We start from the raw sequence: 22,804 nt of genomic DNA, 5'->3' as shown, positions 1-22,804 counted from the left end.
AGGCTGTCCACCTACTGTACCATACACACAGTTTCAATGGAGGTACTGAAAGCTCTCGGACTAAATCTAAAATATCTTAAACTGTGTTCCGAAGATGAACGGAGGTCTTACGGGTTTGGAACATCATGAGGGTGAGTCATTAATGACATAATTCTCATTTTTGGATGAACTAACCCTTTAAGTGTACACTTTTAGGGCTGTTTCTTGACATGTTTTTGTAATAATATCAAGTTATGGGTTTAAAGTACATTTAAAATCATTATGGTTTAATATGGGTTAAAACATATGCTTCATTTAAACATTCAATAAAATTGCCAATAGCACATCTACAGTACAAAATACAATTGCATAGTGATCAGAAAGTGCATCAAAATAACAAACAAAACACAATAGTCCAATCAAATGCGATGAATAAAATCAACTCCCACCTTGTATTATTGCCTCATGAATTTATCACCATATGAAAGATAAATGCATAGTGAATGTCTCATTTTGCAAGCAGTCATGCATCAGCATGCACTACAGTATTAATTACTCCACCGTCATACAGCACATCACAGGACAGACAGTTCTATTGTTATTAATAGAGCTGAATGCATCCATCATTAGTGCAATGTTCTGTGTAACTTGTTAACAGCTTCAGATCGTTAGGGAATGGTGGGATGCAAAACAGTGGAGGCAAGGACACAGAACATGAGGTTTGTTGAGAATCAAAGAGTGGCAGCTCTGATTAATGCCACGCTCTCCCCGTGATCTGTCACAGCCGAATAAGGAATATGGTAATGAAGCTATGCTTTCTATAAAGTCTCATTTACCTTTTTTCTGTTTTCTTTTTTTTTTTCAGGAAATGTACAAAGCCAGCAAATATGAGGTTTCCCCAGATATGAAACTCGTTCTGCTGGCCTACAACGTGCAGCTGGTGAGGCCTGTGTTTATTTGGGTGTTGCATGTGTGTGTTGAGATGAAAGTAATCATTGCATGATGTGAAAGGGCCGTCAAACTCCACTGCCTTACCAGAAAAAAAATACCCCCCCCTGGAGTGACAGAAACCAAGCAATCACACACACACACACCTGCCAGTCGAGAGAAAGGAGGACAGAGGCTGTTTTCACACTTGGTTTGATTGGTTGGTCTGAACTCGGCTTCTATTCCACCCTCACCCCCATCTCTTTTCATATTGTGTTATACAGTATGGCTCCGAACCACAGAGTGTCTGCATGATTGTACAAATTAGCCGCAGGTGTTGCTAGCTACTAGGCAACAATTCAATAAGAGACAGCACCAAAAACCAGAGTTTGCACAGTAATAGAAAGCCTGGAAATAACAGGACATTTTAAAGTGTGATTTCCAGACAATGAAATTGAAATGCAAAGTTAAAATGTAAAGGAAATTTCTTCAGTTCTAAAGTAGTTCATCAGTTGTATTTCACCTATTGAGTAGGTTAACTAAATGATCCTTATCCAACTCAGATGGAAAATTCACAGTAGAAAATTATGAAGCAATACTTATGTACAGGCAATTTATTTTATTTTTATTTTTCATTTTTACTTGCAAAGATTTCAAACAAACTTCTTTCATATTGTCATTATGAGGTATTATTTGTAGAATTTTGAGGAAAATAATGAATTTAATACATTTTGGAATAAGGCTGTAGCATAACAAAACACATTAACTAAATCTCCATACAGACTTCACCTAAAGCTTTAGTGTGCAAAGAAATGATGAAAGTACATACTCTGAAGGACACTTGAGTCGGACACTACAGGTGACGAGTTAGTTTGATCAGGGCAGCTGTCGTACAGAGCTGAAGAGACGGAGGAGAAGGTGTAATAAGCGCTGGGACAGTGACACCAGAGCACTTCACACACACATGACAAGCAAGAGTGAGCCAAAGAAAAGAATGTGAGCACTACCTCTTGTTTGTTATTCAGTGCCCGTCCCAACATCACCTTGATGGATGACAGCCTCGTCCCCCACCTGTCATTGCCTATGCTTAAGCGTGCGCACACACACACACACACACACACGTTCATAACGCCCCTCATTCTCAAACTCTGTCATGGTGCTACTTGCCCTTCACAAAGGATCTCTCCATCTCTCTGCATCTGTAAGACTGTGAGTACAGGTGTTGAATGTTAATCTTTGACAGTATTAACAGCTCCGCTACAGCACACGTGTCAAGCTCATGTCAGCTGTGAGCATATGCTGCGGTCAGCCCTCTGGCTCATGGACAGCTGTTGACACTGTCCTCAGAGTGATACAACAGCACTCGAACCTTCTTCAGCAATGATGGATTAGGATTTTCTCAATTTAGTTAGTTCTGCCTCTGAAATTTGATTGTACGTGTCATTTAAAGCACACGTGACCACCCCTCGGTTGAATTCTATATTAATGTACTAAGATGCAGCCGACAGAAAGGCTAATGTCCTGTAGAGTTATTTAGTATTTGTTTATTTATTTATTAAAATATTTGAAAAATGATTACAAAATCTAGCTTTTATATTTGTTATTTAAAAAATGTATATTGTTTTATATTGCAGGTAAATACGAATAAATAAAGTTTTGCTAACTTAAAATAATAGTATTTCATGTTGTGTAACCATAATTTATAAAGTAATATTTATTATTAATGAATTAATCCTTATTAAAAAAATACTATGTGTAAATAACCAGATGAATTATTTTTATTATTATTATTATTATATTATTATATTATATATTTTTAAGAAATATAAATTAGTAATATACATAATTTCAAAAACATGGATCTATAAAAAATTATTGAAAAATTATTATTATTATTTTTTTTTATGGGGGTATCATAACATTTTGCAGCTTAAACTAGTCTTGTAACGTCAAATAAATAAAGTTTCAGTATTTTAATGCATTTAATGTACAGAAATAATAATAAACACTTTCTCTGTGTTGATCCTTTCCTCTATTCACAATCAAGTGTGAATGAATGATGTAACAAGTTTTTTTTTTTTTTTTTTTTGGTACTGTAATCATGCTAAATGTATTGTCTATTAAACATTGGTCTATTTTACATTTTGCTTTTGTTGAAAAAATGAGGTGGTGTGTTAATGTGATTTTACCATGGTAAAAAATCTGTCCTCTTCACATTGTGGCTAAAACTTTGCTATGTCCCTGTAATGCATAGCCTTTCATGCTTTATTGCTAATAGAGCTTTTTGGTGCTTGTAGTGGCAGTAACTGCTGTTCTTCCACAATTAATTGTTTTCTCTCTGTCTCTGTTTGTCTCTGTGTTGTTCAAACTCTCAGGTTTATGAGCACTCCTTCACCGCGGACTACATCATTTGCAGTCTGGAAACTCCGTAAGTCATATAGCAGTCGCATTAGTTTACAAAGTCCATTTGTCATTATAAACCAAGGAAACATCGATGCAGCATTTCACAGCTCACATCACATGTCAAAGCCATTCAGAGAACTGAATCTTTCCATACTGCTATCCTGTGGTCCTACTGACAAATTCCCAGCCTGTATGTCCCGTGATTAGCACAGAGACGTACAGCTTGTGTCACCTGTAATTTTTGGGCCTGCAGTGCACAGAGCCATTGTACACAGCAGCAGAATAAAGCATCTGTATTTATGTGCTCTGTCAGACAGAAGGAACAGATGCTGACACAGCGCTGGGCCGCTGTCCCGGCTGGATTTAACAGCGCATTGGGATATACTATCACTGTTAGGTTTCCTGGAGCAGGAATTCCCTCATGGTGCTTTATTCGCCGTACTGTTGTGTTGGGCTGTGTAGTACACCGTGATGGAATCAATATCTGTTGGCACACGCTCCACTGCACCACACAGAGGAAGTGTGCGCTGTTAGCCCTCTGAAGACATGAATGTTTGACTGATTGCCTGTCTGTCTGTCTGGGTCAGGATGGTCAACTAGTCTACTTGTCATGCAGTATCAAACTAGTTGATTAGTAATGGCTTTGCTTCTCTTTTACAGGGAAACGTGGATTCTGAACCCTCCAGAAGTGCGAAACGCTCATCTGCAGTATGCTGGATGGGGACCGCGAGGCCAGCAGCTGGTAAAGATGACATTTCCCACACTGTAAACAAAAAATTGCAAAGAATTTGTTATTCTGCTGATTAATCGAGAAATCTGATAATATTTTGTGATAAAAATAGACCTAAGCAAACAATAGACTTTTAAATGACTTAAAATACTTACAATAGCAATGAGGCAATAATTAGTAATTGAAACGAAAGACTATCAACAGCAAGTAAGCATTTGGTTTATTGAACAATGAAACGATATAATCATAACACATGAAAGACAACAGCCTGACAATTGTTTCTACATTTTACAGTGTGATCTAATGCTTGTTTAATACTGAGTAAACAACATTTAATTTAAATGTCCATTTAATCTATAATACTTGATAGAAATTCTACAGCCACTGTCATTTCTTGAACAAGAACATGTGAACATCAAAACATGCAAACTTTATTTTGAAGTCACGATGAACAGTTAGCTTATTTAGAAAGATAGTGATCTATTTTCCTGTGTTGGTGTAGGTTTATACATATTTTCTACCTTATAAAATCCCATACGAACGTTATAAGCAATTCAGACTCACAGCATATGCAAAGTATGGAGTTTGAGATGAGGTGGTGCCAAGCATGTAAATGATAACTGTTTGTGTGGGTCAGCATTTACTGTGAACGGAACTGCTCTGAGATGCACGTAAATACACACATATAAATAAAGTGCATATTAAACCGGCAACGCATATATATTTATTTATTTGTATCACAACCTTTGTGAATTCACAACAGCACTATGCTTTATTATGATTTGTTAAATCAGTTTAATATTTCTCACAGCCATAGAAAACCTTCTGAAAATGCTTTTCATGGATTCTCATCTGCGGAATGCACCATTTCCAGTATTTTGCCAGTTAATCGACACAGGCAAAATACATTTAAGGATTTTTTATAATTGAGTACTCGAATTTAATCAAGGAATCATGACAGCCTTACTATACTCTCTATAGGACTATAGCCTACTTATTTTAAGAAAATAAGTGTCCACTGCAGTGATAGAACTGCGTTTAGTACTGCTTAAAACACTGAGAGGATTTTTTTTCTCAGTACAATTCACACACACACTCAGTTGATGACTGGCAGGAAAATGTTGAATTAGAGACATGATAATGCACAAATTATAACATAGAATCATGATTTTCATTGGACACAGTTAGAAGCTAACATTACAGTAGATTATGGACTTGCCAATAAACAAAACAAGTGGGTACACCTAGGGTATATGCAAATATTGATCCTTGGAAGTTATAAAACACAAACAGTCCTGAGCAAATATGATGTATATATGTGTATGGCCCGAATACACCACTGAGCAGGAGGGATGCCAAAAGTGTCATATTTTGGTACCAAGTAAGTAAAAAAAAAAAAAACAAATATCAGCAGTACAAGTGCCGACTCAGTTTGATGCGTGACTGACAGGCAGCTGCAGGTGAGCGCTCACATGTTTATGTGTGCTCTGTAAAGAGTGGCTGTGTCTCATGGTAATGCACCTTCACCTGCACTTGTAAGCTGTCAGATGCTTTTCTTTGTTAATTTCCCATCTTGGCAAGGTATTGGTGTAAATACACTCGGTTTGTCTTCAGTGAATGTAAACATGCGGTATGAAAACAAATCAGATTTGTGTCAAAATATCAGATTGGTACACTGTATAAATGCAGCCTGATAGACCTACTGCTGTCTGTTATGGTGTGAATATAATAATCAAACAACAATATTGACCAAAAATAGAAAATCACTCACTGCTCTGCATGAAATTCATGTTCAACTGTTTATTTGAATAATTATCTGTGTACTTTGTCAATAAATACTTGAAAGCTTCATGTCATTGTTTTAATTACTTTTTTAATTAGTTAATTTTTGAGTGATATAGCTAAAAATGTATTTAATTTGTTTTTTTGTGTATTTAGTGAAACCATTATTTCAATCAAACAGTTACTGCCAAGTGGATTCAAAATGTTTCATCTTTAAAAAATGATCAGTGAATGTTTTCCATGTTTCTCACAAAATCAAGGAAAAACTATATCTAGTTATTTTCATTTGCGTGCACAGAACAACACACAATAATGGACAGCAACATTAACCATCATATACACAAGCACTCAAAAGTTTGGGACAGGTAAGAATAAAAAAAAAAGAAAGAAATTCAAATAAATGTTTTATGTTGACAAAGGTTGTGACAGTAACACAGCAAAAACATTAACTGTGAAATATTATTAAAATTTCAAATAATTGTTATCGATTTGAACATATTTTAAAATATAATTTATTCCAGTTATGGCAAAGCTTGATTTTTAGCATCATTGTATTTTGGAATGATTGATGAATGATGATGATTAATTTTTTAATAAAACTCTTACCAACCCCAAACATTTGAGCAGTTGGGTATTTGTTGTAAAACATTTTAATATGTAATTGGATCTACTAATTGTACAATTTACAAAATAAGTAAAGATCATGAATAATGCGACTGTTTAGAAAATATCCTGACCAAATGAAAGCAGTTTATGGCCCAACTTTAAGTGCTTAGAATATTTTTGTGGTATTGGAAATATGGAATATGGAAATTGATACTGTGTGATGTGAAATTGCTCTGATTTTAGTATCAACTATTGAAATCTTGGTATTGTGACAACCCCAATTTGCAAACCACTTTAACCACTTTAGATCCCTGAAAAGATCCAAAAATAAAAAATCCAACTGCAGATTTGAATCACACCACTCTACCTCATCCTCTCTCCTCCTCCTTCCTTTTTTCCAGGAAATAATCTCAGTGGTTTATGGCACAGGCACACAAAAGACTCCGACTGAATTTATGATTTCTCATGTTGGAAAGCTCACCAGCGCGACTCATCTCAGAGACTTTATGAGTGTGTGTAATATTAAATAATTAGGACATCCTGTTGTTCAGGACACACTCTGTCATGTCCTAGATGTGTCCATGCCAAACATGGTTTTACACATCTTGACATGCATATTAGATGTACGCAGCATAAAACTCTCCCCTCAGATACAAGAAATCTCAACTTTTTCCAAGTACAGATGAGCTAGTTCAGAACACCTTGAAGTGAAATGAATTCAGAATAATTCAGCTCATCATATATTCATGGGCTTTACTACTTTATTGGTCTGGCAGAATAATATTTCGGGATTTCTTCAGATGTGTTTGTTCTGGTTTTTATAGTCGATATCTGAAAACCATTTCTCTCCATTTGATGGAGAAACATTTCATGGAGGAAATACAGTAGAGATGCATTTGAGTCACAGATGTTTATGGAGATTGCTGGCTTTTAGAATAATCCCACCAGCATCCCTGTTATTATTTTTAAAGTTACCTTGAGACTTTTACACTCGAATACAGCTCCACTTTAGGGTTTTGAAAACGGTATTAAAACCCATTGTGTATTTCTGGCTGTCATATTCATATATGTTTCAGCCATATAAATGTGCAGTGCTTGTGTAGCTTGACCTCGTCCGTATGCAGTAACTATACCATCTGGGCCTGAAAAAGCATATTTTTTTATTGACAGACATTAAAGTGTAGCCATGTATCTTGGTCCTGTGCCATCTAAAGAACCACCATTGATATAATTGAAAATGCTAAAAAATAGATTGTTTTTCATCTCACCTTAATTCGTTAAAACATCAAAACTGTCAAATTATTTTTTTTCTAAACAAACAGAATAGATAAAAGTCTTAAATGCCATTTTAAGGTGCCTCTTTTAATGGGTTGTTGTCAAACAGTGTTGTTCCCCTTGTGAAAATTACACATTAGCTTGCTTTTAAAAAAAAAGAGTACTTATTAAAGAAATAGAATACTTTAAAAGAATATACTTAAGTGTGAAACTGATTGTAATGTTTTTAAACACTTAACTTCATTTAGATGACTTTTAGAGTTTTTTAATCTTTATATTTAATTGCATTATTACTTCTGTTGTCTTTGAAATATGGATAAAGTGCACTTTATGGTAAACTAAAATGTACTTCAATGTCATTTCTATTCATAAAAAATAATGTTTAAATATATTTGTAATTACACATTTATAATGATGAAGGTGCAATTTAGTACATATGAAATATATTAACTTTAAAAGTAATATTTAACAATACTCTACGGTTAAACTTGCAATCAAGAACTTTACATGTGCTTTAGTAATATAAGTAAAAATAAGTGCACAGCTTTAAAGCACAATAAAGATTATTAAAAAACAATGAATTAAAAAAATACTTGAAAGTAAAACTTTTACAAAGTGCACTTTATTAACAGAAGCAGTTTTGAAATGTATTCTCTTAAATTACATTAAGTTTTCTTTATTTCATTAATATTATATTATCTGCTAGCATAGGTTTGTTTATATAAAGTATACTTCAAGCACACACTCAATACAGTTAAGCACACTTTTTCACAAGGGTCAGTCGGCTTTGTCTTTCATTATTTGTGTATGAAAGTCAATAATCAGTTGTTGGTATTTGGTTTTAAAGTATGTTTAAAATATCTTACAATGCCTTAATTTTGTTTCCTTATAAAAAATACTCTGAATTAGCTTTATTTACTGTTCCTCAGCCATGGTTGAATAAATCAGTGTGTCATCCAGTGCGCTGTGAAGTGGCTGTGGTGTGTTCAAGAGAGATTACAAATCAATGCTTCTCCTGAGCCAGTCCACTGTCAATAGTCTTTCTGATATGTTATCGACACACCTCACATGCAGTGCAGAGCATGAGCTCCAAGAAAAACATCACGTAACAACAGCATCAAGATGTTCACGATGAAATTGGACCCATAAGGACTGTGTGTTTCCATTGATTTGAAAGGGGCCAGCTTGCAGCAGTATATATTTTCACCAACAGGAGTGTAAAAAAAAAAAAGAAGATTCATAAGATTTAAAAATTGTATAGACTCCTTTCTACAGCCAACGGTGTGTTTACAAGCACAACCACACATACTGATGGCAGTGGAATATATTCAGAAGTATTGTCTGGCTGGTCCAGGGGCCAGAATTTCTGGCCACTCCAGCCATTTTCTCTTTTTCGATTACTTCATGAACCCTAAATGAAAACTTTTATTAGGTTTATAATAAAAGTGGAACTGCCTCTCAAATCTCATAACACTTTCTTTGGAGTCTAGTAGCAGTTGCAACCCCAAAATACCTACTGCTTTTATGAGAGTGATTCATAATTAAACACATTACAATAAACCAAATATTAAAAGGATAGTTTACCATAAAATTAAAAAACTTGCTGTTATATAATGTTACTGGTCAAAGGTTTGGAATAATCAAGATTTTGTCAAGTTTAAAGTTTTTTGAAAGATTACGTGCTTGCCAATAATATTGTACCTATATTATTATTATAACTGTTTTATATTTTTAAATATCTTAAAATGTAATTTATTCAGGTGATGGCAAAGCCAAATTTAGTGTCACATGATCCTTCAGAAATCATTCTAATATGCTGATTGATGCTCATATATTGTTATTATTATCAATGTTGAAAAATGTTTTGTTTCTTAATGGATCTAAAATATAATTGCAGAGTAATTTCAGAGTTCTTTTTACTGTTTTTACTGTGGTTTTTAATAAATAAGAGACTTCTTTGAGAAACATTAGATCATAATTTTTCCAAACTTTTGACCAACAATGTATATTTTTATCATTAAGGGAATAAGTTAATTAATTGACAGCAGTACTGGAACCACCAACTGTTATTTTACCTGCAATGTTGGCAAACAGCTTTAAATACGTAATGAAGCTGCACCAGGAAGCACAACAAAAAATGAGCTTTAATTATAGTATTTAATGAAGGTCAAAGTAAATGAGAAGCAGTGGGGGGAAAATACAATACTGCACACAGAATTTCCTATCTGGGAAAATAGATTTCTCAGAGGACTGCCGAGTTAGTTGAAAAACATTGGGCAATTCGCTCTTTAATTTTTACAGAGGTTTGTGCAAGCAGAACACCGACATGTTTGATTCAGACAAGGCTGGTATGTCTGAAAGACAAATTTACCTGACCCCTTTAGGGAAAACTGATCCTGTTCGAAATTTAAAGAGATCAATCTATCTGTCTATCAATCAATCGAAGTAAAAAATAAATAAATAAATAAAAAAGAAAATTAGCTTTCGTCCAGATCATTATTCATTTATTCAGATTGTTCAGCAATTTTAATTTGGTTAAAAAATATTCAATTATGTTCCAATGTTGTAAATAACTTATGATCAAGTTCTATTTTAGAAGGTTTTCCTATTAAAAGTCAAAATGTCCTGTCCTCTTCCCCCAGGACCTTTTTCTGTGATCTTAAGCATAGAGTGTTCCCTTTCATTTCTGAGTGCAGAGGTTATTTTTAATATGGTGCTACGGACGTCATTTTATAAATGAAGCCACCAGGTGACTCTTCGGAATATTAAGAGGTGATCTTGGCTTGGATACTGACGCTCACTTCAGCAAAAAAAAAAAGGAAATTAATAAATAAAAAAGGACAGTTTGTTTAAAGGCCTGAGTTAAATGAAAAGACATATTTGAATCGATATGAGCTCTCCCAGCCTAACTGTCCTTGACGTACTAAGAAACTAAAATGCAAAAATGACTCTTTCTGACTCTGACTCTCTTTTCTTTCAAAACTTTCTGACAGATATAAATCAGAAACTCGATTTGCCAAGTCAAGGTAAAAGCAAGATAAATATGATTAATCCTAAAAAGCTAAAGAACTCACATTTAAATGTGTAAAGGTTATACAAACATTGTGCTGTTTTTTTGTTGCTGCCTTTAGATCCTTATGATGTTATAAACCAAAGTGTGAAGTTAATTTTAAACAAGATGCTTGATTATTTCTATCTGACCTCAACTGAATCACCCAAAACTAAAAAAATTGCTAAAAATTTACAGGCTATCCGAGATGTAGAGCTTGTTTCTTTATCGGAACAGATTTGAAGAAATGTAGCACTACATCACTTGTTCACCAATGGATCTTCTGCAGTGAATGGGTGCCGTCAGAATGAGAGTCCAAACAGCTGACAAAAACATCACAATAATTCACAGGTAATGCACATGACTCCAGTTCATCAATTAATGTCCTCTATGCAGAAACTAATTGTTAGTAATAAACAAACTCATCATAATGGTGTTTTTAAACGTCAGACAAACCCTATATCCAAACAAAAACAAATACTAACTGTATTGTCTGAATCAGTAGAGAAATATGCAAAAACCATCCAAATAATTTCTAACCTAAAATATCAATGGATGTTGATGTGAGAGGACAATTGTGGGGTTGACTTTTTCCACTATTAGCATTGTTATAGAATATAGACTTATATTTTGGCCAGAAGCATCAGTTTTAAGTTAATGATGGACTTTTTTCTTACAAACATGTACCTTTGCTTCACAAGACACTGAAGTTGTTTGGATTGATTGTTGTGATGTTTTGTAATCAGCTGTTTGGACTCTCATTCTGATGCAACCCATTCACTGCAGAGAATTCATTGGTGAGCAAGTAATCTGATGCTAAATTTCTCCAAATCTGTTTTTGAACAATTGCTTTAACAACTCTATTTGACAGAAACAATGGACCAAAGAACTGTTACACCTGCAAAGGGGCATTTCTTAAAGTCACAGCATCAAAAACCCTAAATGCTTCTAAGGTCAGAGAAAGGTTGAAAACAAAAACAACTTACTAATATTATAAATGGACCTCAGGGTGAAAAGAAATTTGATAATAAAAACTGCATGATATTATTCCTTTAAAGTTCTCCATGCACACTGTAAATGTCATCCCCAGTAAACCCCTCCAGGCCTATCCATCAAATGTTGATTGCAGCATGTTTGTGTTTCTATCCATTTCTCTAGATTTTTATATTTGAGAATAACATCTACTATCGGGCCACTGTGGAGAACAGATCCATCCGTCTTGTTTCCACTGGGAAGGAGGGTGTGATATTCAACGGTTTGAGCGACTGGCTCTATGAAGGTATGAACGATTTAAAACATGGACATTTGTTTCAATGCCTTTCAAAGTTAAATGAGGATAAAAGCGGTATTGGCCAGAACAATCTTTGTCTTTTTCAAGACCTGAGAGCTAAGGTGAACATTTAATAAATCAAAAGCAAGTATGCATCTTTAAAGAGTGCAATGTACTGTAATCTTCATGAAACTACTGTAGTTGCATCTGATGTAGAAGAGGCAGACTTTGATGCTGATAGATATTGTTAAAGAGGCAGATATGATGATGATACATTCTGTGCATTGTCAACGAATCAAAGAATGAAAAATCAATATCCCAGAATGCACCACTGCCTTTGACAAGACTCAGCGGTTGTGGATTTTAGTTTAGTGTGCAGTGATTCTCCCATTTAAACTTTAATCTGGGCTGATATTGAGGGGACTGACCCTTGGCATGAGTTTATGAGATGCCGACGGTCTCGAAATTGACACTTATTATTTATTAAAGGGGATGAATGTATTAAAGAGAGCAGAGACTCATCCTGACATATTTCTAATGCTCCTGATCTCAGTCTCTTTGCTTAAGTTTTCAGTATATATGATTTATCTTTCTATTAGTCATCCACCATATTTACATTTTTTTTTTTTTTTTTTACATCATTGGGGTACTTTTGGCTCAGCGATTCTGATTGGATGACCCACATTCAAAGCCATTGTAAAACTGCTATTAATCACACACCTGTGATGTCAATTGAATTCTATATTAATGCGGCAAGTTTCTTGGTAACCCTAAACAGATTATGTTACAGAGAGAACAGAGGAAGCGTGTGAATCCATATGCAAGCTTTTATCAAACAGAGACGTGGTCATAACAGGCAACGATCACTGACAAACAAGGTTGAACAGGGCTGGACACTGGATAACTGATGCTTTTGAATGTTAGCATCACACATATCCAGATTTATATCTATGGGTTTTCAGAGGTGGTAGGTTTGTTCGGTAGCTCACATAGTACAGAGATGGACCTCAGAAGCGAGGAGCTCCAGTTCAAATCCCATGTGACCACGGTTACACAAAGCAGTTCAAATCTGCATATAAGTTGAAATGGCACGGTTGCATCAACAAAAGCGTTTTTATATAAGGTTTGCATTTGTTAATATTATCGGGTAGGTTTCGAGTTGGGTTTGGTGTAGGGCATATTTCCAACATGATAGAGCATTAACTTTTAGCGACAGTCCTGGGATATTTGAATTCTGAACCACCGCAATATATACCAGAAGCAACGTAAAAAAGGGTTCACGTATTGAACCCATGTTTTAGCACCACTAAGTGGACATTTCTTTTGAAACTTGTGATGAAATGTTCAGTAAGGCACGTAATACCAGTGTTGCAGAAAAGTATCCAGAGGTACATATTTGCCATGAGACTAGGTTGTGCAAAACAGGCTAGAGTCCAGGCCAGAAGCATACAGTATCCAAATGGGACGCGACAACAGGTGTAATCTAGAGCAAGCGAAATCCAGGGCAGGCAGAGAACTCTACACTCCAGAGGCTGTAATACAGAAACTTCCTGTCTTGACTCTGGACTTAAGATATGAATAAATGAAATTACCATGGTTATTAAAAAAATAGGATAGGATACGGAGTTAATTTCTGTGATACAGCCCCAGGACTCCAAATCTCAGATCTCTTTTTTTCAGTCTGTGTTGCACACATAGTGATCCAACCTGTTCATTTAAGTTTACATGTGCCCCATGAAGCCTCTCTGAACTGTCCTTGACTTCCTGTCCATGGGTTTTTAAGGTCAGTCATTGTTCATGTGAATGGCTTATAGCCGTCGAGTTCACCAGCAGATCCTCTGAATGATTAATGAATCGTCAAGCATTGTGCAGTCTGAGGCTGTTGAATACAAATCTAGAGTCTGTTCTGTGTTTGGAGGAGAACAGGTGGCCATGCATTCATTGACGATGGAGTTTATGCCTGCTGGACCCTTCTGGATATGGAGTTCCCTGATGTGCTTTGGGAAAGGTTATTGTATGTTAATTCAGATTACCCATGCCAACCAAAAAAGTCTAAAACAACCGATATCCATCATTATAAGAGCAGTTTAATTCTTCCAGCTGTCTGGAGTTGAACGATTAAAGTGGAACGATCCACAGTGTTCATTTACTTAATATGATTTGAAAGTGGCTGAAAGTTATTATGAGGAAAGTGTTCTAATCAACTGCACCCCTACACATTCCCCTTTCTGTAATTTGGAGATCAAGAATGTAGATTGTTGCATTGTTGTGAGTGTGCTTTCTTAGAGTAGTTCATCACTTCGTCGAGAGGATATTAATTACCTCAATCAGTCTGCATAATCAATGCTGAGTTTTAATTACCCCCGCATAATCAGTGAACCGCATGTAGTTCTTGCTGTGGCAGACCACGTCTGCTGTAATGAAGATCATGAAATGAACCCTGCAAGAAGCTTGCAGTAAGGTGCACTTCTTGCATCCTTGCAGCATTTGCTTCTGCGTGTTTGCAAGATCGTAGGATGTCCTATTTGTCGTTTTATGATTCAGAAATTTGTTCACAAATTACTGCTGTCCTTTTGCCCAACCTGCAGCAGTGCAGACTTCATAGAAACATTTAAAGTGTAAAGAAGCCTGATTTTTGTTTTATTTTGAAATATAAAAAATAATAAAAACATTTTGGAGCCTACTCAAAGTTATTCGCAATCAAAAATGTGTGTTTGAGACACTCCCCTAGAACAATTTGGCAGAGTTTTTATTTTAAATAGAATCTTTTAAATTAAAAGAGTAATAAAATAAATGCACAATTAATATGACCTGTTCTTGTTATTTGAAATGTCCTGTATTTGAAAGAATGGATATTGTAAGTTTTTGCAGCTAGCGCATGACACTGTGGTGGCTAACCACATTAAATGAAAACAATCAAGACAAAACTAGCTAATCTGCTGTTTGTAATTATAATCCAGAAAATGTATTTCTCCAGTGAATTTTTAAGGAACAACGCAGTCTCTAATATGCCCACTAAACGAAGTATACAGCGGACCTCCTAATTTTGTCAGTTTATGAACTTGAGTTTTTAGAAGATTTAGCTCCTTAATATTTATAGAGCTAAATATTATAAATATTAAAAATATTAAGGAGCTAAATCTTCTAAACACTCATTTGTAAATGAGTCTAAAATTTCATCTAAAATGATCATCTAAAATTTGTAGGTTGGCTTAGGGTTACTTTTTAATAATGGTGTAATTTTAATGGAACGATTCAACAAAAAAATGAAAATTTGCTGTAAATTTACAAAATGTAGATAAGTTTGTTTTTTCATTGGAACAGATTTGAAGAAATGGGTCTAAAATGAATGGGTGCCGTCAGAATGAGAGTCCAAACAGCTGATAAACTCCTTCACAATAATCCATATGACTCCAGTCCATCAATGTCTTGTGAAGTGTAAGCTTGTAAGAAACAAATCCATCAAGGCATTTTATTTGTATACCATTGTTTCCAGCCAAAATGCATAATAAAGCTTCCTCCAGTAAAAAAAAGACACCCCCTGATGCCCTCTCAAATTAAAATTCACCAACATATTTGTTTAGGACTGTTTTCACTGGTAAACAGTGCTTGATCTGTGCATATTTCTCTCCTGATTCAGATAAGACAACCAGAGGAAATAATGGATAGATCACTTTTAGCCACAAACAACAGTTTAAAGTTAAAAATGACTTAATAATGTATTTGTTTCATACAAACAAGCAGCTTTTCACTTCACAATGAAATAATGGTTTGGAGTGTTGCGGGTTACTTTTGGATTATTATGATGTTTTTATCAGCTGTTGGACTCTCATTCTGACAGCACCCATTCACCGCAAAGGATCCAATGGTGTGCAAGTGACGTAGTGCTAAATTTCTCCAAATCTGTGCAGATAAAGTAACAAACTCATCTACATCTTGCATAGCCTGAGGGTGAGTACATTTTCAGATGATTTTCTTTTTGGGGCGAACCATTCCTTTAAGCACTAAATCTAGCAGAACCTCCAGCACTCCTGACAGATTTTGAGACATTTATGACAGACCTCCCTACACCTCACAGCAGTATGCTGCTGCCCAGCATATCTCACTTTTCACTGCAGTTCAGCAGTTTCCGATGTTTTGACTCTCTCACAACTTGCTTTGCATTACTGTCGATCCCACAATCCCTCGTACAAGCCTGCCATTCAAGCCAAACTTCACCATTAATTGGGAATTATTTCTTATAGTTTCGATTTCAGTACTCGATGCATTTGGCTGTCCTCATATGGTCTTATGTTTTGGTTGAAACAGTCTGCGATGTCTGTAGCTGAAATAAAGCAATTTTTATTAAAGATTCATGTACTTTAATATCATCTCTCTTTTGTCATCTGACTTGCATCCCATTATTCAGTATCTCAGAGGCTGGTTTTAAGAACACACGATCATATGCGAACAGCTTCTTGTTTTTTTCTGATAACTGGATATCATTAATCTGATTAAAGTGTGTGTTTGGTTTGTGTGCAGTCATATCCTGAGATGTCATAACAGCGTTTAGAATGCATCTCTTACTAAGGCTCTCTACTGCCCCCTGTTGAAGTGAGCTATTAAACTGACCTACATTGGTAACAGAGTTAAGAAAACTCGCATTTAAAGGGCTTTACCATTTAAATATACACCACTGTTCGTTGTTGGATTTTTTTTTAAATAAATGTCTGGTTTTATTCAGCAAGGATGCATTGAATTGATCAAAAGTGTCAGGAAAGACATATGTAATGTTGCAGACGTTTTTAACTTACTTTCTGTTCATCAAGGAATCTTGAAAGTAAAAAAAGATAGCATCACAACTATTTTCAACATTAATAATGGAAAGGTTTGAGCAGCAAATCAGTGTATAAATGATTTCAGAAAGGACTGTGTGACACTAAAAACTGAAATAGTTGCTGCTGAAATTTCAGCTTTTCTTTCACATTTAAAGATATATTCAAATAATAAACATTTATTTTTAATTTTAACAATAGATCACAATATTAGTGTTATACTGTATTGATCAAAATTTTTTTTTTATTATCATATTATATTAATTTATTATTATTATTTTGATCAAATAAACACAGCTTTGGTGAACAAAGGCTTCTTAAATAATAATAATAATAATAAGAAGAAGAAATATATATCAAGCCTAAACCTTACAACTGTAGAGTACAAGTGTTAGATTATATTTATTTCTTGTGAATCATGATCTCGGGATTACAGCATGAATCACATTTATTAACAGTAAATATAATATTAAATATTACCACTGATAAAACTATAAAACACTTAAATTTATGATAATGATTAACAGCAGCATTTAACTAATTATTTAGTTGCAAAATGTATTAAAATCAGTGATTTACCATGCTATGTACTAATCCTGTTACTGGAAAATGTGCACTAATTTGAAAACAGTTCTGCGGTCACAGTGCAAAAAAAATAAATAAATAATTTACAACAAATATATTAATAACAATGTAGCAATGGTGGAGGCATTGCAACCTTGATTTAGTCACTCCTCTCACTGCTGCAAACAGACCTGTTAGAAAAACGCACGTCTCTGTGTCATACAGAGTGTAAAACAAAACAGTCCTTTCCATTAGCTGCTAATGAGGACAGTGTGTTTTACACACCTCTGTATCACAGGAGAGACTAATCGCATAGTTTTAGTAGTCCACAAAAATGACTAGCCCTCTTTCAACACCCTCCAAATTTGCAGCTGAGAGATATACTCTACTCATATTTTGCACATCTCCCAAAAGAAGTGTTAATTAATGCAGTTCTCAAGCTAAAATTGAACAGTGTGCTCTCATGAGATTGGCACTATAGGGATGGTCAGGACGGTCGACTAGTCGTCTGGTTCACAGTATAATTTCTCCTATGTGACTGCAGCAGCAGGAGTGCTTTGAGTTTTCTAACTGGCAGCGGTCCTGAAGTGTAGCACAGCTGGAGTGCTACAAAAAATAGTAAGGACATCGGTTGTTTCTTTTTTAAAAGAAGCCAAACCAGAAATGCTGCACTAACATGTAGTAGCGTTTGAAATGACAAATGGCTTTAGTTGAGTGATTGTGTTCACATGCTCCAGCGGAGCTGATCAGACCTCCACAGGCCTTCACCCTCATTGAATTATCTTCTCAGTGAACTCCAGCTAATTAAGTTGCTAATGGTTTGTTAGAAGCCTGTTATTACCCTGATCAATCCAATGAAGGTGATGAACAACGCTAAAGCCATGTTTGTTAGGACTCTTTTGAATTTAAATGAGAATCTTAGAAATGTGCTGCTTACAGACATAGAAAAACACGTGCTGACGTGTGGAACGTGAACAATGGACCGGTTTCATTGATCTCTCATTGGTGCAGTATGATCAATGTAAAGCAGAAATCAGCAGACTCTAAAGAGGACATATGTACTCTATTTGTAGATTGTCTGAGTATATTTAACTGAAGTGTGCATCCAGGGGAAAAGGGCAAGACAACTGCTTTTGCAATCTAAGAAACATATTTGCACCCAGAGAGAAAAAAAAGAAAGAAAAGTGAGTTGGTGTATTATAAGTTAATATTTAAAGGGATAGTTCACCCAAACTTAATTACTTTTAATTACCTTAATTAATTACTCAACCTCATGTCGTTCCAAAGAAGTTCGTTCATTAAATGTAAATATCGGCATCGGCCCTATATGAAAAATAATGCTGATATGTTTTGCCGATAATAGGAATGTGTTAACTAACATTATGAATTGTTGAGATGCAAATTAGCAATTTTGAAAAAATTGCAGGATGCTAATACAAAATTGCAAGATTTGTAATTGTGAGAAATACAATCATAATTCTAGGTAACACTTTAGTATAGGGACCAATTCTCACTATTTCAATTTGTCCTTTCTCTTTGGAGTGTTACAAGCTTTTGGTGCATGAAGAAGATCTGTAAAGTTGCTAAGACTAAAGTCTCAAATCCAAAGAGATATTCTTTATAAAAGTTAAGAGTCAACCACTACTACCTAAAATGGCTCATTCTAACACACCCCCACATGTCTACGTCATGATGTGGGAAGATTTGTATAACACCGCCCAAATGTTCATGCAAAGGCCTAACTTTTATTGTGACTGTTGCCAACCGGAGCCATGTTGTGGAGACGCTGTGTTTCGTTGTGAAGTTGAAACTACTTTGTTTGGTCTTCCAAAAGAGGACACAACTAGAAATCAGTGGTTAAGTTCTATTTACAACACTGTTCCAGAACAGGCCATCCCAAATATTCAGATCTGTGCTGCACATTTTGCAGAGGACAAGGACTGTTTCCTGGGAGATTAGCCTACAGTGCTGGTGTCTGTTTCTATAAAGTGGGGCAGGTTTAACTTTGCAAGGATAGTCTGGCGCTTCTGACACACAGTCTGTAAGTACGTTTACATGTGTAACGTTAAAGGATTTGCCACTGATGATTCAAACACGAGTTTTGAGCAGTGTAGAGTAACCCGTGGAGCTTGTTTCTTTGTCCTTTCTCAAATCATAAATGCAGACATGGTTTTATGTTTATGCAGCATGATACACAACGCAATGCGTAAAAAACACAGTATAACTTTATTTAAATGATGTCCTCACTGGATGCAACAAATGCCTTGTTTGTAATGGGTTTTATTGGTTTTGTCTCATCGCACAGTGTTTAGGGGCATAAAAAATGGATAAGGGAAATGCTGGGTTTAAACAGTAAAGTTTTATGACCTAAACTATCAGCTCATTTTCCCCTATTCCATAGCTGTGTCCTCTGATTAAAGAAGGACAAGTGTGAGAAGACTGTGTGTGTGCTAGACACGGCTTTACTGTCCTCCAGCTCTCAAAACGCACACTCCTGTTTCATCCGTCATTCAACTCTGCCCTGTGTGAGCAATCACCAGCCCAACAAGTTTCCTGGCTCACTACTGAGAATGTGAGTGTGTGTTTGGCAAAAGAAAGGGCACAGAGAGACACAGAAAACAGCAATGAGAGAGACGTGTGTTTGCAGGGTTTCTGACATCTTGCGCCTAATGAGAGCCATTTTTGCTGTTTTGTACAGAGATGTCTGCGGCAGGCTTGGGTAGGTTCATCCACGAGTCAGCATCTCTGTAATGATCAGATTCACTGAAAAGCTCCCATGATAGTCACAAGCATTTTCTCTAAAATATCCACATCATGCTCTCTAGGCATTAAAATACGTTATTGGAACTCTCAGCTGCTAATGCAGTTATTGTCCTCAATGGCATTAAGGAGCTAGTTCAACCAAAAAAAGTGAATCAAAATGTTTTCCGAGCAATAGCATATGGACCCGTGAATCGAAAAGCACAGGATTGTGGGATATTATTGGCAGTGAAGGATACATCTGTGCTGCATTCTGATGCAGTTATTGTCCTCAGTGACATTAAATGGCTAGCTCACTCAAAAATATTTTCAAAGCTATATGGACCCATAACAGGATTGTTGGATAACATTGGCAGTGAATTATCCAGGCATCTCATTAGGCAAGATGTTAGGCAAACAAGGATCCGGATGTTTTGTTATGTATATTACTTCTAAGAAGCCTTCTTACTGACTGGAAAGTGGTCACACTTTATTTTAAGGTCCAATTCTGGCCATTAAAAAAACATTGACTATGACTTTTGTCAGGTTATAAATAGTTAGTAATGTAGTTGTTAAAGGGTTAATCCACCCCAAAATGAAAATTGTGTCATTAATCACTTACCCCCATGTCGTTCCAAACCCGTAAAAGCTTTGTTCATCTTCAGAGTGATATTTAAGAAAAAGTATAAAACACATCGTCAGAATAGCCCATCTGTCATCAAAGGTTCAATCTGAATTTTATAAAGCGATAAGAATAATTTTTGTATTCAAAGAAAACAAAAAGAACAATTTTATTAAACAATTAATCTCCCCTGTGTATCTCTGCATCACTGTAGCGTCATTTTGGAGAACATTCGCTGAATGAAAACTCTGTATGCTATTCTTTGTCAGCGACGACACAAGGATATGTTTTCTACGTTTTCTACTTGAACGAAAACAGCGCATCTGTGCAATGCGGCTGATACAGAAGAGCGTACACTGCTTGTGTTCAGTAAATGTTCTCCAAAATGGCACTACGGTGATGCAGACAGACACAGAGGAGTCAAATTGTTGAATAAATTCGATACACGGGGGAAAGTGATTAATAACAAAAATTTCATTTTGGGGTGGAGTATCCCTTTAAGTTTAGATATTAGGAAGAATTAAGTATGTAGATTATGGTCATGCAGAATTTGTGCTAAAGTATTAACAGCCAATATTTTAATAATAGGCATGCTAATAATCAACTAGTAAATAGTGATAATTGGTCCCTATACTGAAGTGTTACTTGAAAAGTCAAAATCTTATAGGCTTTGAAGCCAACATTCAAAAATTAATGAAGGGTTTTGTGGCCTGAACTTACAGTATGCAATATTAACAGATGTAATATTTCCCAAATATCTGCTACAAATAAAAGTAGTTTGAAAATACACAACTTATATACATAGTCTGTATAAATTAGTCAATTCTGATCAAAAAAATTTAATTTAAAATTCTTACTGACCACAAACCGTATTTATTCCCATAACATATTCATATTAAAACGAAAGAAAAAAAAATGAAAACAAAAATGGAAATATATAAACATTGTCTAACTATTAATACCTGTCAAAATAAGCTCTTTGAGCACATTCATTCACTCACTCTCTATGTGATGAAGTGAACAATACTCTACTGAACATGCAACTTCTTGCCCAGTTGAGCACAGGAAGATGGGTCAGACCCTATTTCCGCAGCCTTTGGTGGCATCCAGAAATTGCTTTTTTGTCTGAGATTGTAGAAGAGAAGGGGCACTTGATGGAGAGGGCCGGCACTCACTCTCGCTGGTCCCGCTGAGATTACAGTCCGCCCTGTGATTTATGGGCCAGATCCTTCCACGCTGCCTATGTGTGAGAGAAGCAAAGATTCATACAGGAACAGGTGGTTATAGAGAAATGCTCTTAACTGTGGCCAGGTGCATCAGCTGTGTCCGAATGAAGATAGGAAAGTGTGGAGTGTGTGTGTGTGTGTGTGTGTGTGTGTGTGTGTGTGTGTGTGTGTGGATGTAGCTGGAATGAGACCTGAGAGACCCTGTGTTATGGATGATTACTTTTTACTATTCCTGCAATTATTCAAATGATTGAACCTCTGTGAAAGATGACTAAGAGAAACACCTGAATCTTTCTTGCACAGCGGAGATCTTTAAGTCCCACATCGCACACTGGTGGTCTCCTGATGGGGCCAGGCTCGCGTATGCGACCATCAACGACACGCTGGTACCCAAAATGGAGATCCCCATTTTCACTGGCTCCATCTACCCTACAGCAAGACAATACCATTACCCCAAGGTAAAAGATTATGCACGGCCGTAAACATGAGGATATAGTGCTGAAGATGATTATATGCTATACTTGAACATTTTTTTTCCAGGCAGGAGAGGAAAATCCCATCATCTCTCTTTATGTGGTGAATCTCAATGGCCCTCTACACACCGTTGAGATGAGAAGACCAGAGGACCAAAGAATAGGGTGGGCTGACTCTGCTAGTGTTATTTTATTTATTTATTATTTGTCAGCCATTTTTAATTTAGACTTAGTCTTTTAAATTAGTCAGGCCTAAAAAAAAAATTTGTTTGGTTCCGGTTTCCGACCGAACCTGTCAATTTATGTGCGACCCAAATTTATTTTATGAGACTGGGGAAGAACGGT

General features: G+C 35.7%; 1 protein-coding gene across 5 annotated transcripts in view; it reads left to right on the top strand.

Moving 5' to 3' along the window:
• The window catches only part of dpp6a (dipeptidyl-peptidase 6a), a 474,280-nt gene that overhangs the window by 402,063 nt on the left and 49,413 nt on the right, over positions 1 to 22,804 (top strand). For all 5 annotated transcript variants that reach the window (XM_059524369.1, XM_059524368.1, XM_059524372.1 and 2 more), the window contains 6 exons: positions 845 to 919; positions 3,282 to 3,334; positions 3,970 to 4,051; positions 11,910 to 12,030; positions 22,290 to 22,444; positions 22,527 to 22,624. In XM_059524369.1, coding sequence (XP_059380352.1) covers positions 845 to 919; positions 3,282 to 3,334; positions 3,970 to 4,051; positions 11,910 to 12,030; positions 22,290 to 22,444; positions 22,527 to 22,624 — 584 coding nt within the window. The remainder of the gene's footprint in view (positions 1 to 844; positions 920 to 3,281; positions 3,335 to 3,969; positions 4,052 to 11,909; positions 12,031 to 22,289; positions 22,445 to 22,526; positions 22,625 to 22,804) is intronic.

Source organism: Carassius carassius, chromosome 35 (assembly GCF_963082965.1).
Source record: "Carassius carassius chromosome 35, fCarCar2.1, whole genome shotgun sequence".
Classification (NCBI taxonomy): domain Eukaryota; kingdom Metazoa; phylum Chordata; class Actinopteri; order Cypriniformes; family Cyprinidae; genus Carassius; species Carassius carassius.
This window is presented reverse-complemented; position numbering and strand designations above follow the sequence as displayed.